Raw genomic sequence first — 22,457 nt, 5'->3', positions numbered from 1 at the left:
AACAAGTAACAGGTTTCTTTTTAATCACCAAATGCAATCAATTATGAAATATAAATAAATTGTTCTTAATCCTAGAAAATTAGATTCCTGATATCAGAAACATGGCATATATATTTTTACAATTCAGTGTTTACTCCATTGACTTTAATGGATTTAGTTTTATTTCCACTTTATATACATGCTTTTGTGTCAAACACAATACATATCTGTTCAGTGTTACTATACAAAGTGATTATACAGTAATATGGCATGTTATATTTCATTCATTATTTTCTATTTGAAAGGACATAAATATTAGAAACTTTCTTTGTCTGTGTTCTTACTGCCAGATTAATTTTTAAAAGTAACTAAATATTTCATATGAGCTCATTGAGATAGATTGAGATTATTTATCCTTTGGAATTATCTCAAACACTATCATTTCTAATTATTAATTTATTTTTATACTGAGTCATATTTAGCATCTACATTTTATAGAGAACATTTTCTTAAGTGGGAAATACTGATGGAACAAATTAGATGCTTTCTATAATTTTTAATAATTTTAAGTTTGTTTACTCTTCCCTCTATGTGAACAATTTTCTCCTGGCTCATAGCTTTGCTGATTTCTCATCATTAAAGATTTTTATGTAAACACATCTAAACATTACCCTTCTGAGTAACTTTCCAACACCATGATCTCCAAAATAACAGCTCTTTTTACCCAACACTACCTGATTAATCTAGTTTTACTTTCTTCTTAGAACATCTTATTCCAATTTTCTTTTTTAATATACTTTGGTATATTCTTTATTGTCTGTCTTATTTTGTTTGAATATAAGCTTTATGAAAATCTCCCTAGTATAGAAAAACATTTCTGTTACAGCTACTACAGGACCAGCTGTCAGAGGGTGTGTCCACACATGTATTACCATTTGTCTTTTGGTCTAAGTAATATGCCTGCTTCTGCCAACTGCAACCACTGGTCCTTCTTACTCTTTTTGTTGCTGTTATAACACATAACACAACTTTATTAGTAACCAATTACTCAGTGTTCAAATTTCCCTGGTTGTCTCATAAAACCTTATACAGTTGATTTGTTTGAATCAAGATCCAAATGAGGTCTATATATTGTGATTGGTTGAGGTTCCTCTTATGTCTACTTTGACCCATATTTAGTTACTGCCCCCACCCAATTTATTTGTTAAAGAAATCCTGTAGTTGTTTGTTTGTCCTGTACTTTCTTTTTTTTTTAAAGTTCAATACCAGATTCATGTATTATTTTATTCTTTTTTTTAATTGGAATATAGTTGCTTTACAATGCCGTGTTAGTTTCTACTGTACAGCAAAGTGAATCAGCTATACATATATATATATCCCCTCTTTTTTTTTGGATTTCCTTCTCATTTAGGTCACCAAAGAGCATTTACTCTTATGGAGTACTCCCTCCTTCCTTCCCCTTTCTTTGTTGTGAAAGCTTTTTGATAACAATGTTTTTAAAAATGGAGAAAGCATACTAAATATTAGTAATGCCTATAATTTTTAGTGTTTGCTTTTTAAAGAGAACAATCACATTCTAAACATTTACCAGCAATTTTTTTTCCTCTTGCAAATATAATAGGGGATAAATCAATAATTAAAAATTAATTTACCGGTTTTCTACTCTTTGTAAGCTCCCCAAAGAAGGCAATATGGCTCTTGGTAAATATGGAAGATATTTATGTACATTTCCTTTTAATAAAATGAAAAGGGAGTATTTAATTATGGTTACAGGTCAATGTTTCCAAATTATAGCCTTATAGGTGAGCTCTTTTGAAGTATTAATATATTAAAAGTAAAACTGATCCCAACATATGTCATTTAAAGATTTATGAAGATCAACCCATATATAATATAATAAATCCCAATATGTGTAATTTAAATGAATTTTCTTTCAGCCTCTGTTATTAGTCAGCAAATATTTTACAAAAATTTACATGTATAATCTCATATAATTCTTAAAATAATTCTATCTGGTTGCTGCAATTTTAAAATATATTTTAGAGATGAGAAAACTGAGACTTAGGTTTAGAAATTTAAACAGCTTATATAAGTGACAGAGTAGAATTTGATTCAGACCCCCCTCTAGACATTACAGTTTTAACTACTATGCTATAATACTTACCAAAGACTTGGAGAAGTACCTGTTTTTCATCTTCTCCTGCCTTGTTTGTGGCCCTGCAGACATACGGGCCCCCATCACTATTGATTATGTTCCTGACAGTGAGTTCTTTATTGCTTCCTTTCAGTATGTACTTTTCATTTTCTTCAATAAACTTGCCATTCCTAAAGAAGAAAACAGAGGTTGATCTTCATAAACCTGACTTCATAACTTAAGAGCAGATCATACTCAACTTTTTGACCTGTAACTGTCAATATTTCATGGCTACTGTCATTGACAGATAAAGTTATATTCCAGTCAAACATACACTTTTACTAGCTCAACAGAATTTAATGCATAAATATTAAAATTATACTTGTAAGTTGTTTTGACTTTAGAGACAAAAATAACGTTTGAGCTGTGTTGAAATCTTGACACTCATCTTAGGCAAAAAACACTTTTATTCAATTTTCACTTTGATTATTAGCAAAAAAAAAAAGTTTTATTTTCTGATTTAAATTCCAAACACACATTTCATGTTGGTGAGTCAACACATATTTATGAAATGTACTTCTTTACTAGGTTCCAGGGACATGTTTAATATAATTTCTACAGAAACACCCTTCAAAGACAAAGTAAATGCAATTTAAATAAATAGTGAATTTATATTGCACATAGGTACTGCCAATAAAAGGGTAAGAGGAAAGAATTACATGAAAAAAGTTATAGAAATTATGCTGCGATAACAATTTAATTCATTAGTGAGGAGAAGAAATTTTTCTCAGATGTAAGTATTTTTAAGTAGTTTCCAAGGTCTTTCTGGACTGAAATAGTGTTCAATTTTTTTTCAATTCTAGTTTTGTTGTTCATTAAAACAACATCTTTTGAACTTTACAATAACTTATAGTAAAAAAATATTTTACATGCATTTAAATCTGAAACAATTTCTACAATTCCCCTTAATATGTGTGAAGTCTTACATTGTACATTCTTTTTCATGTTATTTTATTTTCCTCATCTCCACTTCCTCCTTCTCCTTTTCTTTCTCCTTTTTTACTTGTCAACATGGTAAAATAGACAATTAATTGATTTTAAGACCCACTAATGTAAAAATTTAGGGGGATTTACTTGTCCATACAAGTATAAATTAAAAAAGAGGAATATCTAAAAGGATTATTAAAAATCTTACCTAGAATGAAACAGAATATTTTTCTGATACTCTAAATGATCTTTGCAGTGAATTCTAGTTCTTCTTTCTAGAAAGTACTGCCACATATCTTAACACAGTCCTTGTCTTTCTATGACTCAGTAACATCTATTTTTCCAGATTTTATTGACATGTGTAAATACAACATGAAATGTGCAAAAATTCATGAGTGGTGAAAAATTAGGCCTTAATAAATACTAGTGACAAAAGTATATAGTGCTCTGTACTTTTCTGTTTTTTTTTCATATTTTCACTAATCAAATATTTAGAAGTATAAATAATGACAAGTTTTCAGAATTTTGCCTAGAATTTTATGTATGGATAAGGCTTTCACCACAATTAGTGATACAATATATTTCTTAATCTAGTCAATAAAAAAGAATTAATTTGTCTCATTATCATCATTATCATCATCATCTAGAAGTTTCAGCAATTTGTGGATTAGGAAACATTTTCCCTATATTATTAACCTGGTTAAATACAATTAGCTCACAGATGTGCATTTTCCCTCTCCACCCTCATTCACAGATCAGATAACTAAATTTTAAGTATGATTTCCTCACCCATCAATTCACAGATGAAGAGACTTAGGTTTAGTTTGTAATATAAGCAGCAGGTTAACTAAGTTCTAGTGTTCTTTATGATAAAGAGATTATTTCTGTACTTCATGTGAAATATTGTGCTAAAGGTCTGAAGTATAGCAAATGAGTGAGACAGGGTCACCTATCATGAAGAATTCATAGTCTGATTGATAGTAATAGAGGGTAATATAGATCCCATTAATGCATTTATTCATAACTTTGTGTGTGTGTTGGGAGGGGTGGAGTAGGAGATCTATTATAATAGAAGAGAATGGAAAAGATGATGGCTGGAATACTCTGGGAATTTTCGTGGGAAAATAATCCATGATCTGAGCTTTGAAGTGGATAGTTAGGTCTTGAAGAATTTAAAGGAAGTCAGGTTGTAAAGATTATGTTCCCTTAAAGAGCTCAATTTAAAAACATCATTAAAGAATAATAACTCAGGTAATAGGTCTTAATACTTCTCTCTCAACAAACCCATTATACAGAAAGTACTCATTGTTATTCATAGTACATTTCTGTGGAATGTCAATGTCTGAAAAAGACTCCCAATGGATTCTGATGAAATTCCACTGGGCCATCCTTTGAAATTCTAACCACTTCTCTAAATGCCACTTTTCCAGGCAAAAGAAAGTAAGGGTTAGGATTAGAGGATTCATGGAAATGATAAAAAAGGGAGAACAATTCCACTCTTGACCATAGTGGAGTAACAAAACCATATTTACTCTCTCATTTTAAATAACACAAACACTGGACACAGAGATTAAATAACAGTTTTCAACCATTGGTCAACAGGTAGCACATGACAGTGACCTCTGAGGACCACCATAGTTTACTACCTGAAGGCAGTTTCCAGGTTGCCCCTTAGAGAGGAAGAACCCATACAGAGTCAGGCAGTGTATCTGAATTGGAAGACAGAATTCTCAGTTGATAGAAGTTAAAGTGGCTAGAATTTCCAGGTAAGAAAATGTGAGAAGAAGGCACAAGAAAGAGAACTACAGAGATCTGCAGAGGTTTCCAACCAATCTCTAACTGAGTACTAATCAGTGAGTGTACTCCAGTAAGATTTTCCAAGAGTAAGGCAAGGACCATTGGAAAAGATAAAGCACAACAATCCCAGGAGCTCATAAAAGACCAGGAATAATTTGCATCCTTATCATCCAGAGTAGAAAGACCTCCTAAAACACAAATTTAAACACATTAAATTGCCTCCTTACAAGAATACTGCTTCAGTAATGAAGCCAAGTTAATCTTAGACTGCAGCTTGTTCTGTATCCTCCTAAAACAGCCTAAAAGCAACCTCAAGAAGATCAAACTTTCCCCATGTAACTTAACTCCATTCAAAGCTAAAGTAAAAGAACATGAAAATATACAACACCTCAAAACATAAAATTCTCCTTGTCTGAAACCCAGTAAAAAGTTGACAGGATAGTAAATAGGTAGGAAAATATGACCTATAACAAGGAAAAAAAAATCAATCAATAAAAAAAATCCAGAAACGATACAGATGATAGAATTAGTAGACAAGACCATTAAAATAGCTATTAAAATAATTCTATATGTTAAAGGAATTAAAATATGGGCATGGTAAGAGAGAAATGGAAGAGGAAAAAAGGCCTCCATCAAACTTATAGACATAAAAAATAGAATGAAGAAAAATGAAAAAAAAAAGGCCTCCATCAAACTTATAGACATAAAAAATAGACAAAAAAATAGAATGACCAATATTTGTTCATTGTAATGAATGGTGGGATTAAAATCAGATTAGACATTACAAGTGAGTTCATTCCAAGGAACTCAAGGTTGTTCTAGCATTTGAAAATCAATGGAATTCACCAATTTAAAGGGCTAACAATAAAAATCCATATGGTATTCTCAACAGAAGTAGAAGAAACATTTGAATGGAAATGAAGAAAGTGATATTAAGAGTTTCTGCTTTTACTCCCACTTTGGTTTCCCGGTTCTCTTTGTGAAAATTTCTTATTTTTCCTCAATGTTTGGTCTTCAACTACCTTCTTTACTGGTTTTACTCATACCTCTTGGAAATATTATCTCTATGCAATGGGTAGTGTCTGGATTTTTCTCTCTGCACTGCTGCCCTAATACTTTTTGGAATTTTTTTCACAAAGATAACATGTCTATATCTACAGATAAATATGTCACAATGAAAACTTCCCTCTGATAACAATTTTACCTCTGTTAAGAACACTATCACATACTCCCATTCTCGCATTATATATTATATATCCAGCTACTAGGATAATTATTATTTTATTCCATCCAAACGATGAGGCTAATGCCATGTGAAAAAATGGAGGTGCAAAATCATGAATTTAAATTATTCAGTTATATTAGCCTCTGAATCTGATTTATTCTAGTCTGTATGATAATTATATTTCCACTTACATATAAGAATTTTAAACAAATGTTAAACTTTAAGAAAATAGTCTAAACTGAAAGTCAGTCTCTCCGGAAAGATAAAATGATGAGGATAAGACTCTAGACCAATATTTGTTCATTGTAATGAATGATCCAGGAGCTTTTCCTTGCTGTGATTAGATCTAATATTGACTGTTAAGGATACACACTAGAAACCAGAAGTCTCTGAGATACATGATAATTATCTGGGGTGAATGTGTTAATGCTTGATGTGTAATCCCTTTAAAAATACCAACAGTGAGTCAGAAAGGAATTATTGTCTGCAAAGAACTTCTAGAAACACCTGTCTGAAGAAATATCTTGTTTATTGCTACCTGCTATGTTAAAGCGATAAAGATTTGAAACTTGAAGATAGTATCAGTAAATGTTCAGAAAGTAATAAAAAATAGTTTTGAATTTCAATTATTCTCCTTAAAATATTTTTTTTAAACCTAATCCTTATTATGGACACTTTTGCCAATTTGAATATAAATTTCTAATTGTTTTCTTGTGACTATTCTTATAGTATATGATTTATGAAGTATAGAAGTGATTCTATAAATATTTACAGATTTGCTTGAGTAGTAACCTCAATTAATAACTAATACATATTTAAAAACTGTCCATTTTTAAACTTTAATTGTCTCCCTTTTAACAGTGTGAGACACAACCTAAAAGAGTGGAATATTTTGTTATCTGTTTGATGTTAATAGAAATCAAATAGCATTTAAAATTCAAAAAAAATATAAAAGTCAACTGTAAAACAATAGATTTAGAATAGAGAATTTATTCATTTGAACATTTTGTTACATAACATTAAATTTATTGAAATTTAACTCTACACAACTAGCTTTTTCTGTAATAATATGGTACACAAATAAAATATACAATTATATTTAATAAAATATAATTATGTACACATACAACAGTGGTGCCATTCATACTAGAATTCCCACTTGTGGGTACTCTCTAGTAGGAACAATAAAATGGATGAATTTGTCACAGGGCTCCTGGGCCCATTTTGGCCAGAAACATGTCTTTTAGATAAAATGACCAGGGCTATGAGCGCAGCCTTTGACTTGTGTTAAATCATTCTGTTGCTCTCTTTAACAAGTTAATTTAACCAACTTAACTGAAAACAAAAATCATTTTCAACTGAAATTCAAAAACAATGTTTCCATTCTGGACAGAATGATAAGACTGTAAATATTTTTCCGGAAGCCTGACTATGGACACAAGCCAAAGGGATGTGGGTGCATAACCTACCTGTACCAGGAAATGGTGGGCTCAGGAGAGCCAGAGGCTCTGCAGGAAAATGTCATCTCCTCTCCTCTCTCTGCTGTGGCATTAAAGGATTTCTGAGGCATTGTGATTGCTGGTGGCACTGAAAAACAGATGAATGTAGATTAAATAGAGATGAAAAACATTTCACCAACACCACTGGGACATTTTTACTGTTGTTTTTTTTTTTTCTTTTAAAGCTAAGCTTTACAACTTCTGCACTTATATCAAGAGGACTGACTTGGTTGCATAGTAAAATGACTAAAATCACTGATCTGCCTTCTAATGTACAATAATTAGATAATTCACTGTAATTCTGTTTTACTATTTTTAATCTATTAAACTAGACTAAAAATAGACATTTTAGCAAATATATATATATATATATATATATTTACATATACACACACTTTTATGAACTATTTCTTACATAAAGACAGACAATACCACCCTGACTTACATAAATACTGAGATCTACTCGGAGCATAAATGGATTTCTTATTTAGGTTCTCATCGGTGTATGTACTTCTATAAGCAAGCATTCAAGACAGGGCTTTCAAATTAAGTGTCAAACCATAATGTTCTTTCTGATTAACTACACTTAATTTCTTCAAACAACTATAGAACATTTTATGAAGAGAAATTGCTTAATCCATAGAGAGTATGAAATAGATTTTCATGAACAATTCAATTTTAAAATTAAGCTTCCCCAATTTCTAACTAATTACATTGCAAAAACTGTATATGTTGCACATTTTGAACACGTTGAAACTGTTACTGAAATGCACTGTTTGCAATAAACAAATCAATGACATCCATAACAGAAGCTAAAATTTCAAAGTAAAGCATAAATTTTTATTTAATGTACACTTTTATGATTTTTTAATTGAATATGATGAAATGATATTCCTATAATTATTTAATATATTTGATTTTACATATCCTAAACAACATGACCAGACAGGCATTTAGAAATGTGATTTTAATTAAATATCTCTACAATAGCATTCAGGTCAACACTGATGTTGATTATCACAATTGATGGTGGGGATAGGAACTGATATGTATCTTAGTAATTAAGCACAATTAATCAAGTTTCTGCCTTTATGAATTTAGATACAAGGTGCATGACGTGTCATGCTGTCTGTAAAGTAACATAATAATTACTAGTATTACAGTAGGATGGACTTTTCTTTTTCAGATGTTAACTCTGCATTTTAAGTCATTGAAATTTGACTATAGTATTCTATAGTATTCATGTAGATAGAAACATTTTCAAATGGAGAGCCATATGCTCCAGTTCTTGTCCTGTTATTGTTACTAACCTAAACAAGTTATTTATTCTTTATCATAATTTTCTTATCTATAAAGTGAACTGTATATGCTGGATAATCTCTAAGAATTAACAAATCTTAATCTCTGTGTTTTATGATATGTTAACTCTGCTAATGACATATGTGTTCTTACTTGTAGTGTAGATTAGTAGAAAAATATTAATATTACATGTTTAGATACTTTGAGGTACTTTGAAGAGTAATTCTAGAACTATTCTGAAGAAAAATAGCATCAAAATCTGCAGAGGTTTTCACTAGTTCAGATGTCAAGATGTTCAGGCAGTTTGCTAGCTACTGTTTCGACTGTACAGCATTTTTACATATATTACCTTATTGCTTCTGAACTCACTGTTGAGTTGGATTAAATAATTTCAAAAGAGGTAACAATTATATTTCATCTGATTATTTTTTTCTACAAGACCAGCATCTACTCTATTTTATCTTTTTAAAAATACTTTTGGCATTTGACTATATCTGAAATGTCCAGTTTTAATAACTTTACCAAGATTTATGTTCTGTACCCGTTAAGTAGTCAATCCTTTGTAAATTTCTGTTTTTATATTTTAGCTTCAAGAAGCATGGGGATGCGTAGAGAAGTAGCTCCATAATTTACTTACATGGAAGCTTTGGTTCACCTTGAAGTTATAATTCCCCTCACTGGCTGCTTATGCACCAAAGACATCACTAACTTGACATCTTAACCCCCCTTCATCAACAGTGGAATCCAGCTAGTCTATGTGTCTTCTGTGCCTTGCAGTCTTTTTCTCCACCCACTTTCCTTCAAATGTTTTTTGGAAGATAAAGAATACGGTATTAACCATGAAATACTTGTATGGTTCTGATTAACAAATACCAATAATTTCTACAAATTTATTCAGGATAGGGATAACAAACTCCACTCTACCATTGTCAGGAAAGCAACTCTTTTCTAATTTATTGATTATTCAGATCTGTCCTAAATGTATATCATCAAATATATTCACATGTAGATCCTTTAACTGGCAGAGGACTGCTCATCTTAAGACTCAGCTTTTTCATAATTACCTTTTCTTGTTTTTACTTTTAAGGCTGCATGACACTTAGACATTCACATAAGAGAGGACTTGGGGAAGATAGCAGAGTAGGAAGTACCAGGCATCTGTCTCCACACCTACACGGCAACTGCACTGTCAGAATCTGTCTAATGCAACTATCTTGAAACTGTGGAGTCTATTGAATGCTTACAACTTCCAGGCAAAGACATGGAAGATAAACTGTTGTTAATACTGGTCAGTTTCAGCTGTTAGTACACTGGCAGCTACCTATCCCCCTCCCCATCTGAGGCAGGAAGCTGTGCACGTGTTCCTAGAGTAGGTTGCACAAAGAAAGCCAGGATAGGCAAAAAGGACTTTGTCATTCAGATATCAAGGATCTGTGCACTGATCACTGACTGATGCTTTTGATCACAAAGGTGCAGATGAAGAGGTAGTGGCCATTGTTGTTATACCTCCCACAATGGTGAGATCCAGGGGATTTAATGAACTCTCATTCTTTTAGTGCCCACTTCATTTTTCTCTTTTTACCATTTTGGGAGGCAGACATTAAAGACTAGGACATTCAAAAACAACTGCATATAACGGACATATTAGAAAGTGACCATGCATGTCCAGGGAAAGGTGTAGGCTTAGAAAATACCTGAGGATACCTTAAATTTACATCTCAGGCTGATCTTTGGCATAGAGACAGCCTTCAATAATAATAATAATAATAATAATAATAATAAAATAACAGTAAACCCTGGGATTGAGAAAGAATCTGATTTCCATAGGAAGCACTTATTATGTTCAAATATCCAGTTTTCAGAAAAAAATATCACAAGGCATACAAAGAAATAGGAAAGTATGGCCCATTCAAAAGAAAAGTTAAATCAATAGAAACTGTCCCTGAAAAAGACCTCAGGGAAGATATGCTTGATAAAGACTTTCAAACAACTGTCTAAAAGATGTTCAAAGAACTCAAGAAAGAAGTGGAAAAACTCAAGGAAACAATATATGAAGAAAATGGAAATACCTATAAAGATATAGAAAACCTAAAAAAAAGCCAAAAAGCAATTCTGAATCTTAAAATTATAATCACTGAAATGAAAAATTCATTAGAGGGATTCACAAGCAAATCTGAGTAAGCAGAAGAAAGAATCAGTGAATACGAAATAAGGCAATGAAAATTCTTGAATCTGAGAAACAGAAAAACAAAAGATTGAAGAAAAGTGAATACAGCCTAAAAGACCAGTGGGACATAATCACGTAGACCAACAATCACACAGTGGGAGTCCCAGAAGGGAAGTGAGAGAGAAAGGGACAGAGTGAATATTTGAAGAAATAATGGCTGAAAAGTTTAGCTATGTATATAAACATCCAAGAAGCTCAACAAACTACAACTAAGATGAATTCAAAGAGGACCAGGCCAAGACACATTATAATGAAATTTTCAAAAGGCAAAGGCAAAGAGAAAATCTTGGAAAGCAGCAAGAGAAGAGTGACTCATCACATACAAGGGATCCTCAGTAATTATCAGCAGATTTTGCATCAAAAACTTTGGAGGACAGATGACATTGGGTGGATATATTGAAAGTGCTAAAAGAAAAAAAAAAAAACTGTCAACCAAGAAAACTATATCCTGGAAAACTGTCTTTCAACAGTGAGGGAGAAATTAAGACATTTCAGATAAGTAAAAGCTGGAGGAGTTTGTTACCACTAGACCTGCCCTGCAAGAAATGCTCAAGGGAGTCCTACAAGATGAAATAAAAGGACACTAGAGAGTAATTCAAAGCCATATAAAGAAATAAAGAGCTCAATAAAGGTAAATACATGGGCAATAAAAAAGCTAGTACTACTGTAACAACAGTTTGTAACTGCACTTTTTTCCATATGATTTGAGACTAATATATATTTTAAAAAGATATTAGTATGATTTTAACTATGTCTTATAATTCCAGATTTTGGTTTCTACATAATTTAAGAGATTAATGCAATTTAAAGAATTGTCAGTTCATGTTTTGAGACACAAAATGCATAAAGATGTAATTTTGTGATATCAACAACCGAAAGGAATGGAGTTAAGCTTTAAAGGAGCAGAGTTTTTTATATTTATTGAAGTTAAGTTAGTATAAATTTAAAATAGAGTGTTATAACTTTAGGACATTAAATGCAATACCACCAATAACCACAAAGAAAATAAGTATAGAATATACACAAAAAGAAATGAGAAAAGAATTTTAAAGTTCCACTACAAAAAATTGACTAAACAAAAAGAAGATAGTAATGCAGGAAATGAGAGACAAGAAAATCTATAAGACATTTAGAAAAACAGCAAAATGACAGAAGTAAGTCATTCCTTATCAATAATTACTTTAAATGGAAATAGATTAAATTTTTCAATAAACAAACAGAGATTGGCACAATGGCTAAAAACACATGACAAAATTATGTCCTATCTATAAGAGATTCACTGTCAATAATGAAGACACAAATAGATTGAAAGTGAAAAGATAAAGATATAATAACCAAAAAAGAGAAGGGGTGACTATACGAATAGACAAAATAGACTTTGAATCAAAAAGTTTATAAGAGGAAAAAAACATTGTATATTAACAAATGTTTCAATATAGCAAGAAAATATAACAATTGTAAATATTTATGCTCCTAATAGTAGACCATCAAAATACATGAAACAAAAACTGACATAACTGAAGGAAGAAATAGTCCTACAATAATAGTTGGAGACTTCAACAATACAGTCTTGATAATGCATTGAATGACCAGACAGAAGATAAGTAAGAAAATATACCAACTAGTTCTCACGAATATACAGCATACTCTATCCAAAAAAAGAGAGTAAACACATTTTCTCAAGAGCATGTAGGACATTCCCCAGAAAGCCCATATGTTATGTCAAAAATTAATCTTAACATAAAGAACTAGAACAAAAGAATAAATACAACCCAAGCTAGCAGAAGAAAATTAATAATAAATATTAGAACAAATTTTTTTAAATTGAGAATAGAAAATAATAGACAAAATTAATGAAACTATAAGTTGGTTTATTAAAATGATCAACAGAATTGACAAAACTTTAGCTAGATGGATTAAGATTTGAAAAGATAAAACTCAAATTATTAAAATCAGAAACAAAACAACGTTAATAATTCCAAAGGAATAGAAAAGGATTATAAGAGGACACTATACAAAAATTAACTCAGAAAGAATCAGACCTACAAACTAAAACTCTTAGGAAAAAATATAAGGCAAGAGCTGCGTGACACTGGATTTCGCAATGTTTTCTTCAATATGATACCAAAGGTGTAGGCAACAACAAAAAAAAGAGAGTAAAAAGGCAACATGCAGAATGGGGGAATATTTAAAAATTGTATATCTGATAAGGGATTAACATCCAGAATAGATAATGAACTCCTAAAATTCAGCAACAACAAAAAGATACATAACCCAATTCAAAAATGAGCAAGAGGACTTAAATAGACATTTATCCAAAGCAGATGCACAAGTGGCAGATAAGCACATGAAAAGATCCTCAACAGCACCCTTAGGGAACTGCAAGTCAAAGCTACACTGAAATACCACCTCATATCTAATAGGAAGGCTACTATTAAAAAAATAAAATACAATAGCAAGCATTAGTGAGGATGTGGAGAAATTGGAACTTTTTGCATTATTGGTAAAATGGAAAATGGAAAACAGTATGGTCGTTCCTCAAAAACTTAAAAATACAATTGCCATGTGATCCAGCCATTTCATTTATGGGTATATACTCAAAAGGATTTTGAACAAGGCCTCAAAGAGATATTTGCTCATCCACGTTCATGGCAGCATTATCCATAATATTTAAAAAGTGGAAGCAATACAAATGTCCATAGACTAATAAATGGATAAACAAAATCTTGTATATGCATAAAATGGCATACTACCCAGCCTCGAAAAAGAAAAGAAAATTCTAACTACTTGTTGTAGTGTATCTACAACATGAATGAGCCTTGAGGACATTATGCTAAGTGAAATAAATCTGTCACATAGAGACAAATACTCTATAATTCCACTTATTGTGCACTTAGAGTAGTCAAAAACACAGATACAGGAAGTGGAATGGTGGTTGCTAGAGGCTGGAGGGAGAGGTGAATGGGAGTTACTGTTAAATGAGTATACAGTTTCAGTTTTGCAAGATGAAAAGAGTTATGAGGATGGATGGTAGTGACTGGTGCACAACCTTCAACAACAAGGGAACACTCCTGCACTGCTGGTGGGAATGTGAATTGGTACAGCCACTATGGAGAACAGTATGGAGGTTCCTTAAAAAACTACAAATAGAACTACCATATGACCCAGCAATCCCACTACTGGGCATATACCCTGAGAAAACCATAATTCCAAAAGAGTCATGTACCAAAATGTTCATTGCAGCTCTATTTACACTAGCCCACAGATGGAAACAACCTAAGTGCCCATCATCAGATGAATGGATAAAGAAGATGTGGCACATATATACAATGGAATATTACTCAGCCATAAAAAGAAGTGAAATTGAGCTATTTGTAATGAGGTGGATGGACCTAGAGTCTGTCATACAGAGTGAAGTAAGTCAGAAAGAGAAAGAAAAATACCGTATGGTAACACATATATATGGAATTTAAGAAAAAAATATGTCATGAAGAACCTAGGGGTAAGACAGGAATAAAGACACAGACCTACTGGAGAACGGACTTGAGGATATGGGGAGGGGGAAGGGTGAGCTGTGAGAAAGCAAGAGAAAGGCATGGACATATATATACTACCAAACGTAAAATAGATAGCTAGTGAGAAGCAGCCGCATAGCACAGGGATATCAGCTCTGTGCTTTGTGACTGCCTGGAGGGGTGGGATAGGGAGGGTGGGAGGGAGGAAGATGCAAGAGGGAAGAGATATGGGAACATATGTATATGTATAATTGATTCACTTTGTTATAAAGCAGAAACTAATACACCATTGTAAAGCAATTATACCCCAATAGAGATGTTAAAAAAAAAAAAAACCTAAAAAAAAAAGAAGTAAAAAAAAAAAGAGCTGCTGTACACCATTCCTGTTAATGTCTTTAATAATTCTTTAGAGTTAAGAAATGAGGAAGAAACCCCGATCTCATACATGTCAATAAGATTAAAAATAATATTACAGAGTTCCAGTTCTGGGTAAATTGGAGAATCTCCTCTACATTTGTCTCTATCACTCAATTTGTCTGTAACACTTAGAAAACATGCATGGATAATCTGTTTGAGGATTCTGAAATATAAATGGTAGCAGGCATATTGCTAATTGAAAAATATCAGAATTTGAAATACTAGGACACAATCTATCAGAGAATTTTTTTTTTTTTTTCTTCAGAATCCCTGGACTGAACTGAAGGCAGTCCAAAACTCAGAAGTGGGAATCAGCATGGCCTGAGAGAGGTCCAAGAGAAGCCTTCTAGTTCAGGTTCAACAAGCAGGAAAGAAGTCTCCTGGTAGTGACAATGGCAGCAGGGAGGGAGCTTGTAAGTGTCTGTCTGAGATAGGACCATCTTCCTCTTTAATCAGAAGAGTTATGGTCCCAAGATGGCAAAGCAAATGTATCTACTGCTTTTATCTTTCTCTTTCCTCTGGCTAACTGACCCTGAATGAGGGCACATTGGTGGTAGAGAGGGGATAAACAAACCCCAGTTTTCTCATTATAGGACTGAAAAATGAAGACTCAAAAATAGGTAAGTAGGTGAGAGATAAAAGAGTAGGAAGAGGGCTTCCCTGGTGGCGCAGTGGTTGAGAGTCCGCCTGCCGATGCAGGGGACACGGGTTCGTGTCCCGATCCGGGAAGATCCCACATGCCGCGGAGCGGCTGGGCCCGTGAGCCATGGCCGCTGAGCCTGCGCGTCCGGAGCCTGTGCTCCGCAACGGGAGAGGCCACAGCAGTGAGAGGCCCGCGTACCGCCAAAAAAAAAAAAAAAAAAAAAAAGAGTAGGAAGAGCTTGGAAAAGGAACCACATCAAGTTATTTATGAAATCTTGAGCTCAGCCCTGAGCTATCAATGTGTGGATATAATCTTAAATAGCACAAAGACTTTGAGAACTGAACTAAGAGACATCTTACCCCACAGGTCCTGGAATGGCCATTGGTTCATATGTGAGACAGATCTGAAAATTAGTGCAAAAGTTTTTAAAATGAAACTGATTTTGAATCCACAAACCACAGAAGGCTGGTCACAGTAAGTGGTCTGAATTTAAATTAATTGATCGCCTGCAAAAATAAAAATATCAACATTCTCCAAAGAACTGAAATAAAACCCAGAATCTCATAATATTCAAAATCCAGGATATAATCTAAAAATGTTGGCCTATGTAGAACTAGGAAAATCTCATGTTAGTGTTAAATGCCAGTGACATATTGAAACATGCTTTATTATCTAAAAACTACTTTAAAGTAACTATTTTAAACATCTTCCAAAGGGTAAGGGTGAACCACCTCAGAATAAATGGAAAGACAGTTCCCGTAAAGACACACAGTATATTAAGAATAAATGAATAAATATTAGAACCAAATTTATAATAACAAAGATATTCATGGGTGTGATAAATGGATATGACAGAGGGAAGAGTTTCTGAACTTGATGAATTACCAATAAAAATTGTCCAATCTTCAAAACAGAAGGAGAAAATATTAAAGAAAGAAAAAAAAAAAAACAGAGCTTCAGGAACGTGTGAGACAACACCAAAATGTCATCAAATCTAAGAAGGAAAGGAGAAATAAACATCATAGAAAATGTATGCATCTACATTTGTATATGTATACCTATGTACATGTATCTATAGAACTAATGTCTGAAAACTTCCCAAATTGGCAAGATTTTGAAAACACAGATTCAAAACCAGCTGTAGCCTTGAAACCCAAACAGATAAGTCCAAAGATGTTCATGCTGCAGGCATGGCATAATCAAACTGCTAAAAACTAAAGATATACAAACACAAAAGTGTGTTATTTATAGTACAACAGTAATTCAAATAACTGTGGATTTCTTATCAGAAACAAATGGAGGCCAAAAGAAGGTGAAACGATATTTTTAAAGTGTCAAAAATGATCTTTCAAAATAAAGTTCTGTGTTCAGCGAAGATATCTTTCACAAATGAAGGTAAAGACATTATAGCTCTCAGATAAAAGGATGAGTAATACAATGTCTGCCAGTAAACCTGATCTGAAACAATTGCTAAAGGGACCTCTTCAGACAAAAGAGAAATTCATACAAAGAGAAATTCTATCAGAGGAAACATCAGACTTCAGGGATGAAGAAAGAGCAGGAGAAATGTTAAATATCTAGGTAAATATAATAGACTATTCTCCCCTTGAGTTCTTCAAAATACAGTTAATGATTGAAATAAAAACGCTTAACATTGCCTACAAGGTTTTCACTAAATTCGGATGTAATATAGAAGACTACTAAGACATAAAGAAGAGAGGAGTATAAGGATCTGTATGGTGCTACAATTTTTACAATCCAATTATAGTGGTAAAACATTGGCTCTAAGTTAAAGAGGCACATCATATTCACAATAGCAGGCACAATCACAAAAAAACAGAAAAATGTATAGACAGAAACATAATAGATAAAATAAATTAGAACACTAAAAATATTCACAAAACCGAGGAGAAGGCAGAGAAGGGGAAATAGAAGGATAGGAAACAGAATAAACTGAAAACAAATCAAAACAAAAATTGCAGGTCTAAGATAAATGTAAATGGTCTAATCTCATGAATTAAAAAATATATACTATCAGAATGAATAAAGTAATTAACTCAACTGTATGTTCTCTATAAGGAAGCTATTTAAAATATAATAATATAGGTAGATTAAAAGTAAAAGAATGGACAAATATATATCGTTCAAACACCAATCCAAAGAAAGTTGGAGGAGCTATGTTAATATCAAACAAAGTAGATTTCAAAGCAAATAAAATTACATGATATAAAGGGGAATACTTCATAATGATAAAAGAGCCAATTTTCCAAAGGAAGTAAAATGACAATCTTTACATGTGCATTCATCTCACAAAAAAGTATATGAAGCAAAAACTGACAGAACGGAAACAAGAATTAGATGAATTCACAATCACTCTTTGTGACTTCAAATCTAAGAAACTAGAAGAAGAGCACAATAAATCCATATCAAACAGAAGGAAAAAAGAATACTACAAATAAGAACAGATATCAGTAAAATAAAAAACAGAAAACAAACAAGGGAGAATTCAAAGAAACCAATGAAGATTCTTTCAAAGATCAATACAATTAATAAACCTCTAGCAAGACTCACCAGGATAAAAGGAGAGATAACACAGAATGCTAATATCAGGAATTGAAGGTATTTCACTACAGATACAACATACAGTAAAAGAATTTTAAAAAATGAATAATACAGACAAGCCTATGTACACAAATTCAACAATGCTGAAGAAATGGGACGTTTCCTTGAAAATCACAAACTAGTGAAACTAACTCAAGATGAAATAGGTAACTCAAATAGTTCTTTAACTACTAAAAGAATGTAATATGTGGCTAAAATCCTTCTGAAAAAAAAATCTATAGAAGCAGATTGTTTATCCTCTGAACTTTATCAAAAAGTTAAAGAAATAATACAATTTCTACACAATCTCTTTTAAAAAACATGAGGAGGGAATATTTCTTGACTCATTTTATGAGGCCAGCATTATAAGGATAACTTAACCAAAGATAGTACAGGAAAAGAAAACTACACAAACCAATATCACTCATTTAGGTAAGCACAAATGTATTCAATGAAATTTTAGAAAACAAAATTCTGCAATACACATACAAAAAAATACATCACCATCAAGTGGGGTTTATTCTGTGAATTGTAAAACTGGCATGATACTGAAAAAATCAATTAATATAATTCAACTTATTAACAGTTTAAAGAAGAAAAATTATTCAATAATGTTAATTGATGCTGAAAAAGCATTTGACAAAATTCAACATCCATTCAAGATAAAAACCCTTCACAAGCCATGAATGGAAAAGACTTCTTTATCCTGATAAAAGATATCTTGCCAAAAATTTCCAGCTAACAGGCAACATTCAGGTAAAAGAATGAATACTTTTTTTCTAAAATTGGGAACAAGTAAGGAAGTCCTCACTCAACCCTCCTATTTAACATCATACTGGAAGGCAAATGCAGTCCTAAGTAAGAGATAAAAATAAAAAGCATACAATTGGAAAAGAATAAATAACTTTAATACAAGTTGCAGATGCACTATTGATTTCATTGAAAATCCAAGAATCTACAAAAATATTCCTAGAACTAAAAAATGTATGCAGTACAGTCACAGAATATAAGAAAAATACACAAAAAATCATATTTCAATATACATACTTGCAAGAAACAACTGAAACCAATTCTTTTTTTAAAAAACATATCAATAGTTCCAAAAATATAATGCTTAGATACTAATCAAACAAAACTCATGTATGGGATCTGAATGCTGAAAACTACAAAAAGTCAAATGAAGAAGCAAAAGAACAAAATACATTAATAAACGGAGAGACATACCTTGTTCATGCATTTGTAGAATCAACAAAAAAAGTATAAAATTTTCCAAAACTGATATCAACTCTATAGAATTCTAATGAAAATCTCAGCAGTATATTGTTTCGTAGACAGACATGTTCTAAAGTTTAAATGGAAGGCAAAGAAACTAGATTTTGCAAAACGTTTTTGTAGAAGAAGAGCAAAGTCATACAAATCATCCTACTTGATTTTAAGGTATATGTAAACTAATGATAATTAGGGCAGTATGATAATGGTACACAGATAGAAACATAGATTAGTGGAATGGAAGAGTCCAGAAATAGATGCCTATAATCCAACTATGTTTTAAAAGTTTTATTTTACAAAGTGCAAAGGCAATTCAATGGAGAAAGGATAGTCTTCTAACAATGGCTTTTCCACAATTGGATATCTATATGCAAATAGGTGAATTGAAGCACAGAACTCACTTCTTACATAAAAATGAGCCCCAATCATATATTAACACATATATGTGGAATCTAGAAAAATAGTACAGATGAACCAATTTGCAGGGCAGGAATAGAGACACAGACACAGAGAACGGACATGTGAACACAGGGAGGAGGGAACGGGGGGATGAAGTGGGAGATTGGGATTGACAGATATACACTGCCAAGTGTACAACAGATAGCTAGTGGGAGCCTGCTACATAGCACAGGGAGCTCAGTTCAGTGCTCTGTGGTGACCTAGATTGGTGGGATGGGGGGAGAAGAGGTGCCAGAGGGAGGGGATATATGTATACATATAGCTGATTCAGTTCGTTGTACAGCAGAAACTAACACAACATTGTAAAGCAACTATACACCAATTAAAAAATAATAATAATGCGTGAGACAAGAGTCCTGCTAAGTTTTATACAAAGTGGCCCATTATATGCATGTGAGGAAGATAAGAAACTACCACTCTGGAAGACAAAAAAAGCCAAAAGGCTAATCTTATTTATTGAACTGCCCCGTATTGGGCTGAAGTTTTTTAGAGTGGATCGTGGAGGCAACGTTTAGGGGGATTCTCAGTCTCACTGGCTGACTGTGCTTTATTAAAATTATTGAAGCATAAAAAAATGAACCCCAAATGGATCAAAGACCTAAATTTAAAACATAAAAGTATAAAAAGCTTAAAAGAAACTTGAGAAAAAAGTCTTTGTAACTTGGGGTTAGGTGTAGACGTCTTAGACATGGTACCAAAAGAATGGTCCATAAAAGAAGAAGATTAATAATTGGACTTCAAAATTAAATTTTTTCTTGCTTTCTGAATGACACTAAGAGAATGAAAAGATAAGCCACAGTGTCGGGAAAAAGAACCTACAAATCACAAATCTGAGCAAGGAATTGTATTCAAATATATAAAATAATCTAAATTCAACAGTAAGAAAATGTGCAAAAGACAAACAGAAACATCACTAAAGAGGCTGTTTGGAAGGCAAAAATGCATTTATAGAATTTATAAAGGACTCTTGAACTATAATAGTGAAAAAGTCCAATTAGAACATGGGAAGGATATGAAAAGACATTTCACTCAAGAGGATATACAAGTGAGAAATAAGCATATGAAAAGATGCAGGAAACATGCAAAGAAGCAGGAAGCATGAGACATGATGACGGAGGAAAAAATAGTCAACCAAAACTGACCCAGAAATGACACAGATGATAGAATTAGACAAAAACGTCAAATTATTATAACTGCATTCTATATGTTCAAGAATCTACAGAAAAATTGACCATGTCAGAGACTTAGAAGATAATTAAAAAATAAATTTGTACATATTAAAACTAGTGTCTGAAATCAAACGTACATGAGATAGGACTAACAGTAGATTAAACACTGCAGAAGAAAAGATTAACGAACTTGAACATATAGCAATAGAAACTATCCCAAAAGTAATACAGAAAGAAAAAAAACAAACAAACTAAAAAAAAACCCCAAAACAAAAAACAGAACATCTGGGAACTGTGGAATAAGTTCAAGTGGCCTCAAATATGTGAAATTGGAGTCTCACAGGAGTGTGGGACAAAAAACAATATATGAAGAACTAATGACCAAAACATTTCCAAATTTGGTAAAAAGTATAACTCAAGTTTGTCAAGAAAACCCAAGTACCAGAATGAAGAAAATTGCACCAAGGTATATTGTATCCAAATTGCTTAAAACAAGTTATAAAGAAAATTCAAGAATCTGCAAGGGGCTTCCCTGGTGGCGCAGTGGTTGAGAGTCCGCCTGCCGATGCAGGGAACACGGGTTCGTGCCCCAGTCCGGGAAAATCCCACATGCCGCAGAGCGGCTGGGCCCGTGAGCCATGGCCGCTGAGCCTGCGCGTCTGGAGCCTGTGCTCCGCAACAGGAGAGGCCACAACAGTGAGAGGCCCGCGTACCGCAAAAAACAAAAACAAAAGAATCTGCAAGGACCAAGTGGGTGGTACACTTTATGTACAGAGCACAAAATAAGAATGAGAACAAACTTTTGATCTGAAATCACACAGGTCAATAATAATGGCTCAGAATTTTTAATTTACTGAAATTTAAAATACTGTTAATTTAGAATTCTGTAGCCAGCAAACATTCATTTCAAATATGAAGGTGAAATAAACATTTTCTTAGACATTCAGTAGGTGAAGTTAATCATCTCCAGCAGACCTTCACTGTAAGAAATGCTAAAAGAAGTCATTCAGGCATTTGGGAACAGACACCAGTTGGAAATCTTGATACGCATAAAGAAATAAAGCGCTGTGGAAATGGTAACTATGTAGATAGATGTAAAAGCCTTGTTTTATTTATTAATTAAGCCATGTTAAGAGCTAATTGATTTAAAGCAGAAAACAACAGCAACAACAAGAAACATATAGTATGAAGATATGGTAGGCAGAATAATGCCCCTTCCTCTGCAAAGATGTCAGTG

At 32.7% G+C, this 22,457-nt stretch overlaps 1 protein-coding gene across 2 annotated transcripts in view; it reads right to left on the bottom strand.

The window, feature by feature from the left end:
• NCAM2 (neural cell adhesion molecule 2) overlaps positions 1 to 22,457 on the bottom strand; it is a 489,746-nt gene that overhangs the window by 161,335 nt on the left and 305,954 nt on the right. For both annotated transcript variants that reach the window (XM_033418066.2, XM_004264467.3), the window contains exons 6-7: positions 7,592 to 7,709; positions 2,144 to 2,304 (exon numbers count right to left, since the gene is read on the bottom strand). In XM_033418066.2, coding sequence (XP_033273957.1) covers positions 2,144 to 2,304; positions 7,592 to 7,709 — 279 coding nt within the window. The remainder of the gene's footprint in view (positions 1 to 2,143; positions 2,305 to 7,591; positions 7,710 to 22,457) is intronic.

Source organism: Orcinus orca, chromosome 5 (assembly GCF_937001465.1).
Source record: "Orcinus orca chromosome 5, mOrcOrc1.1, whole genome shotgun sequence".
NCBI classification, from domain to species: Eukaryota; Metazoa; Chordata; class Mammalia; order Artiodactyla; family Delphinidae; genus Orcinus; species Orcinus orca.
The sequence above is the reverse complement of the archived record's forward strand: the minus strand, read 5'-3'. Positions and strand labels throughout refer to the sequence as shown.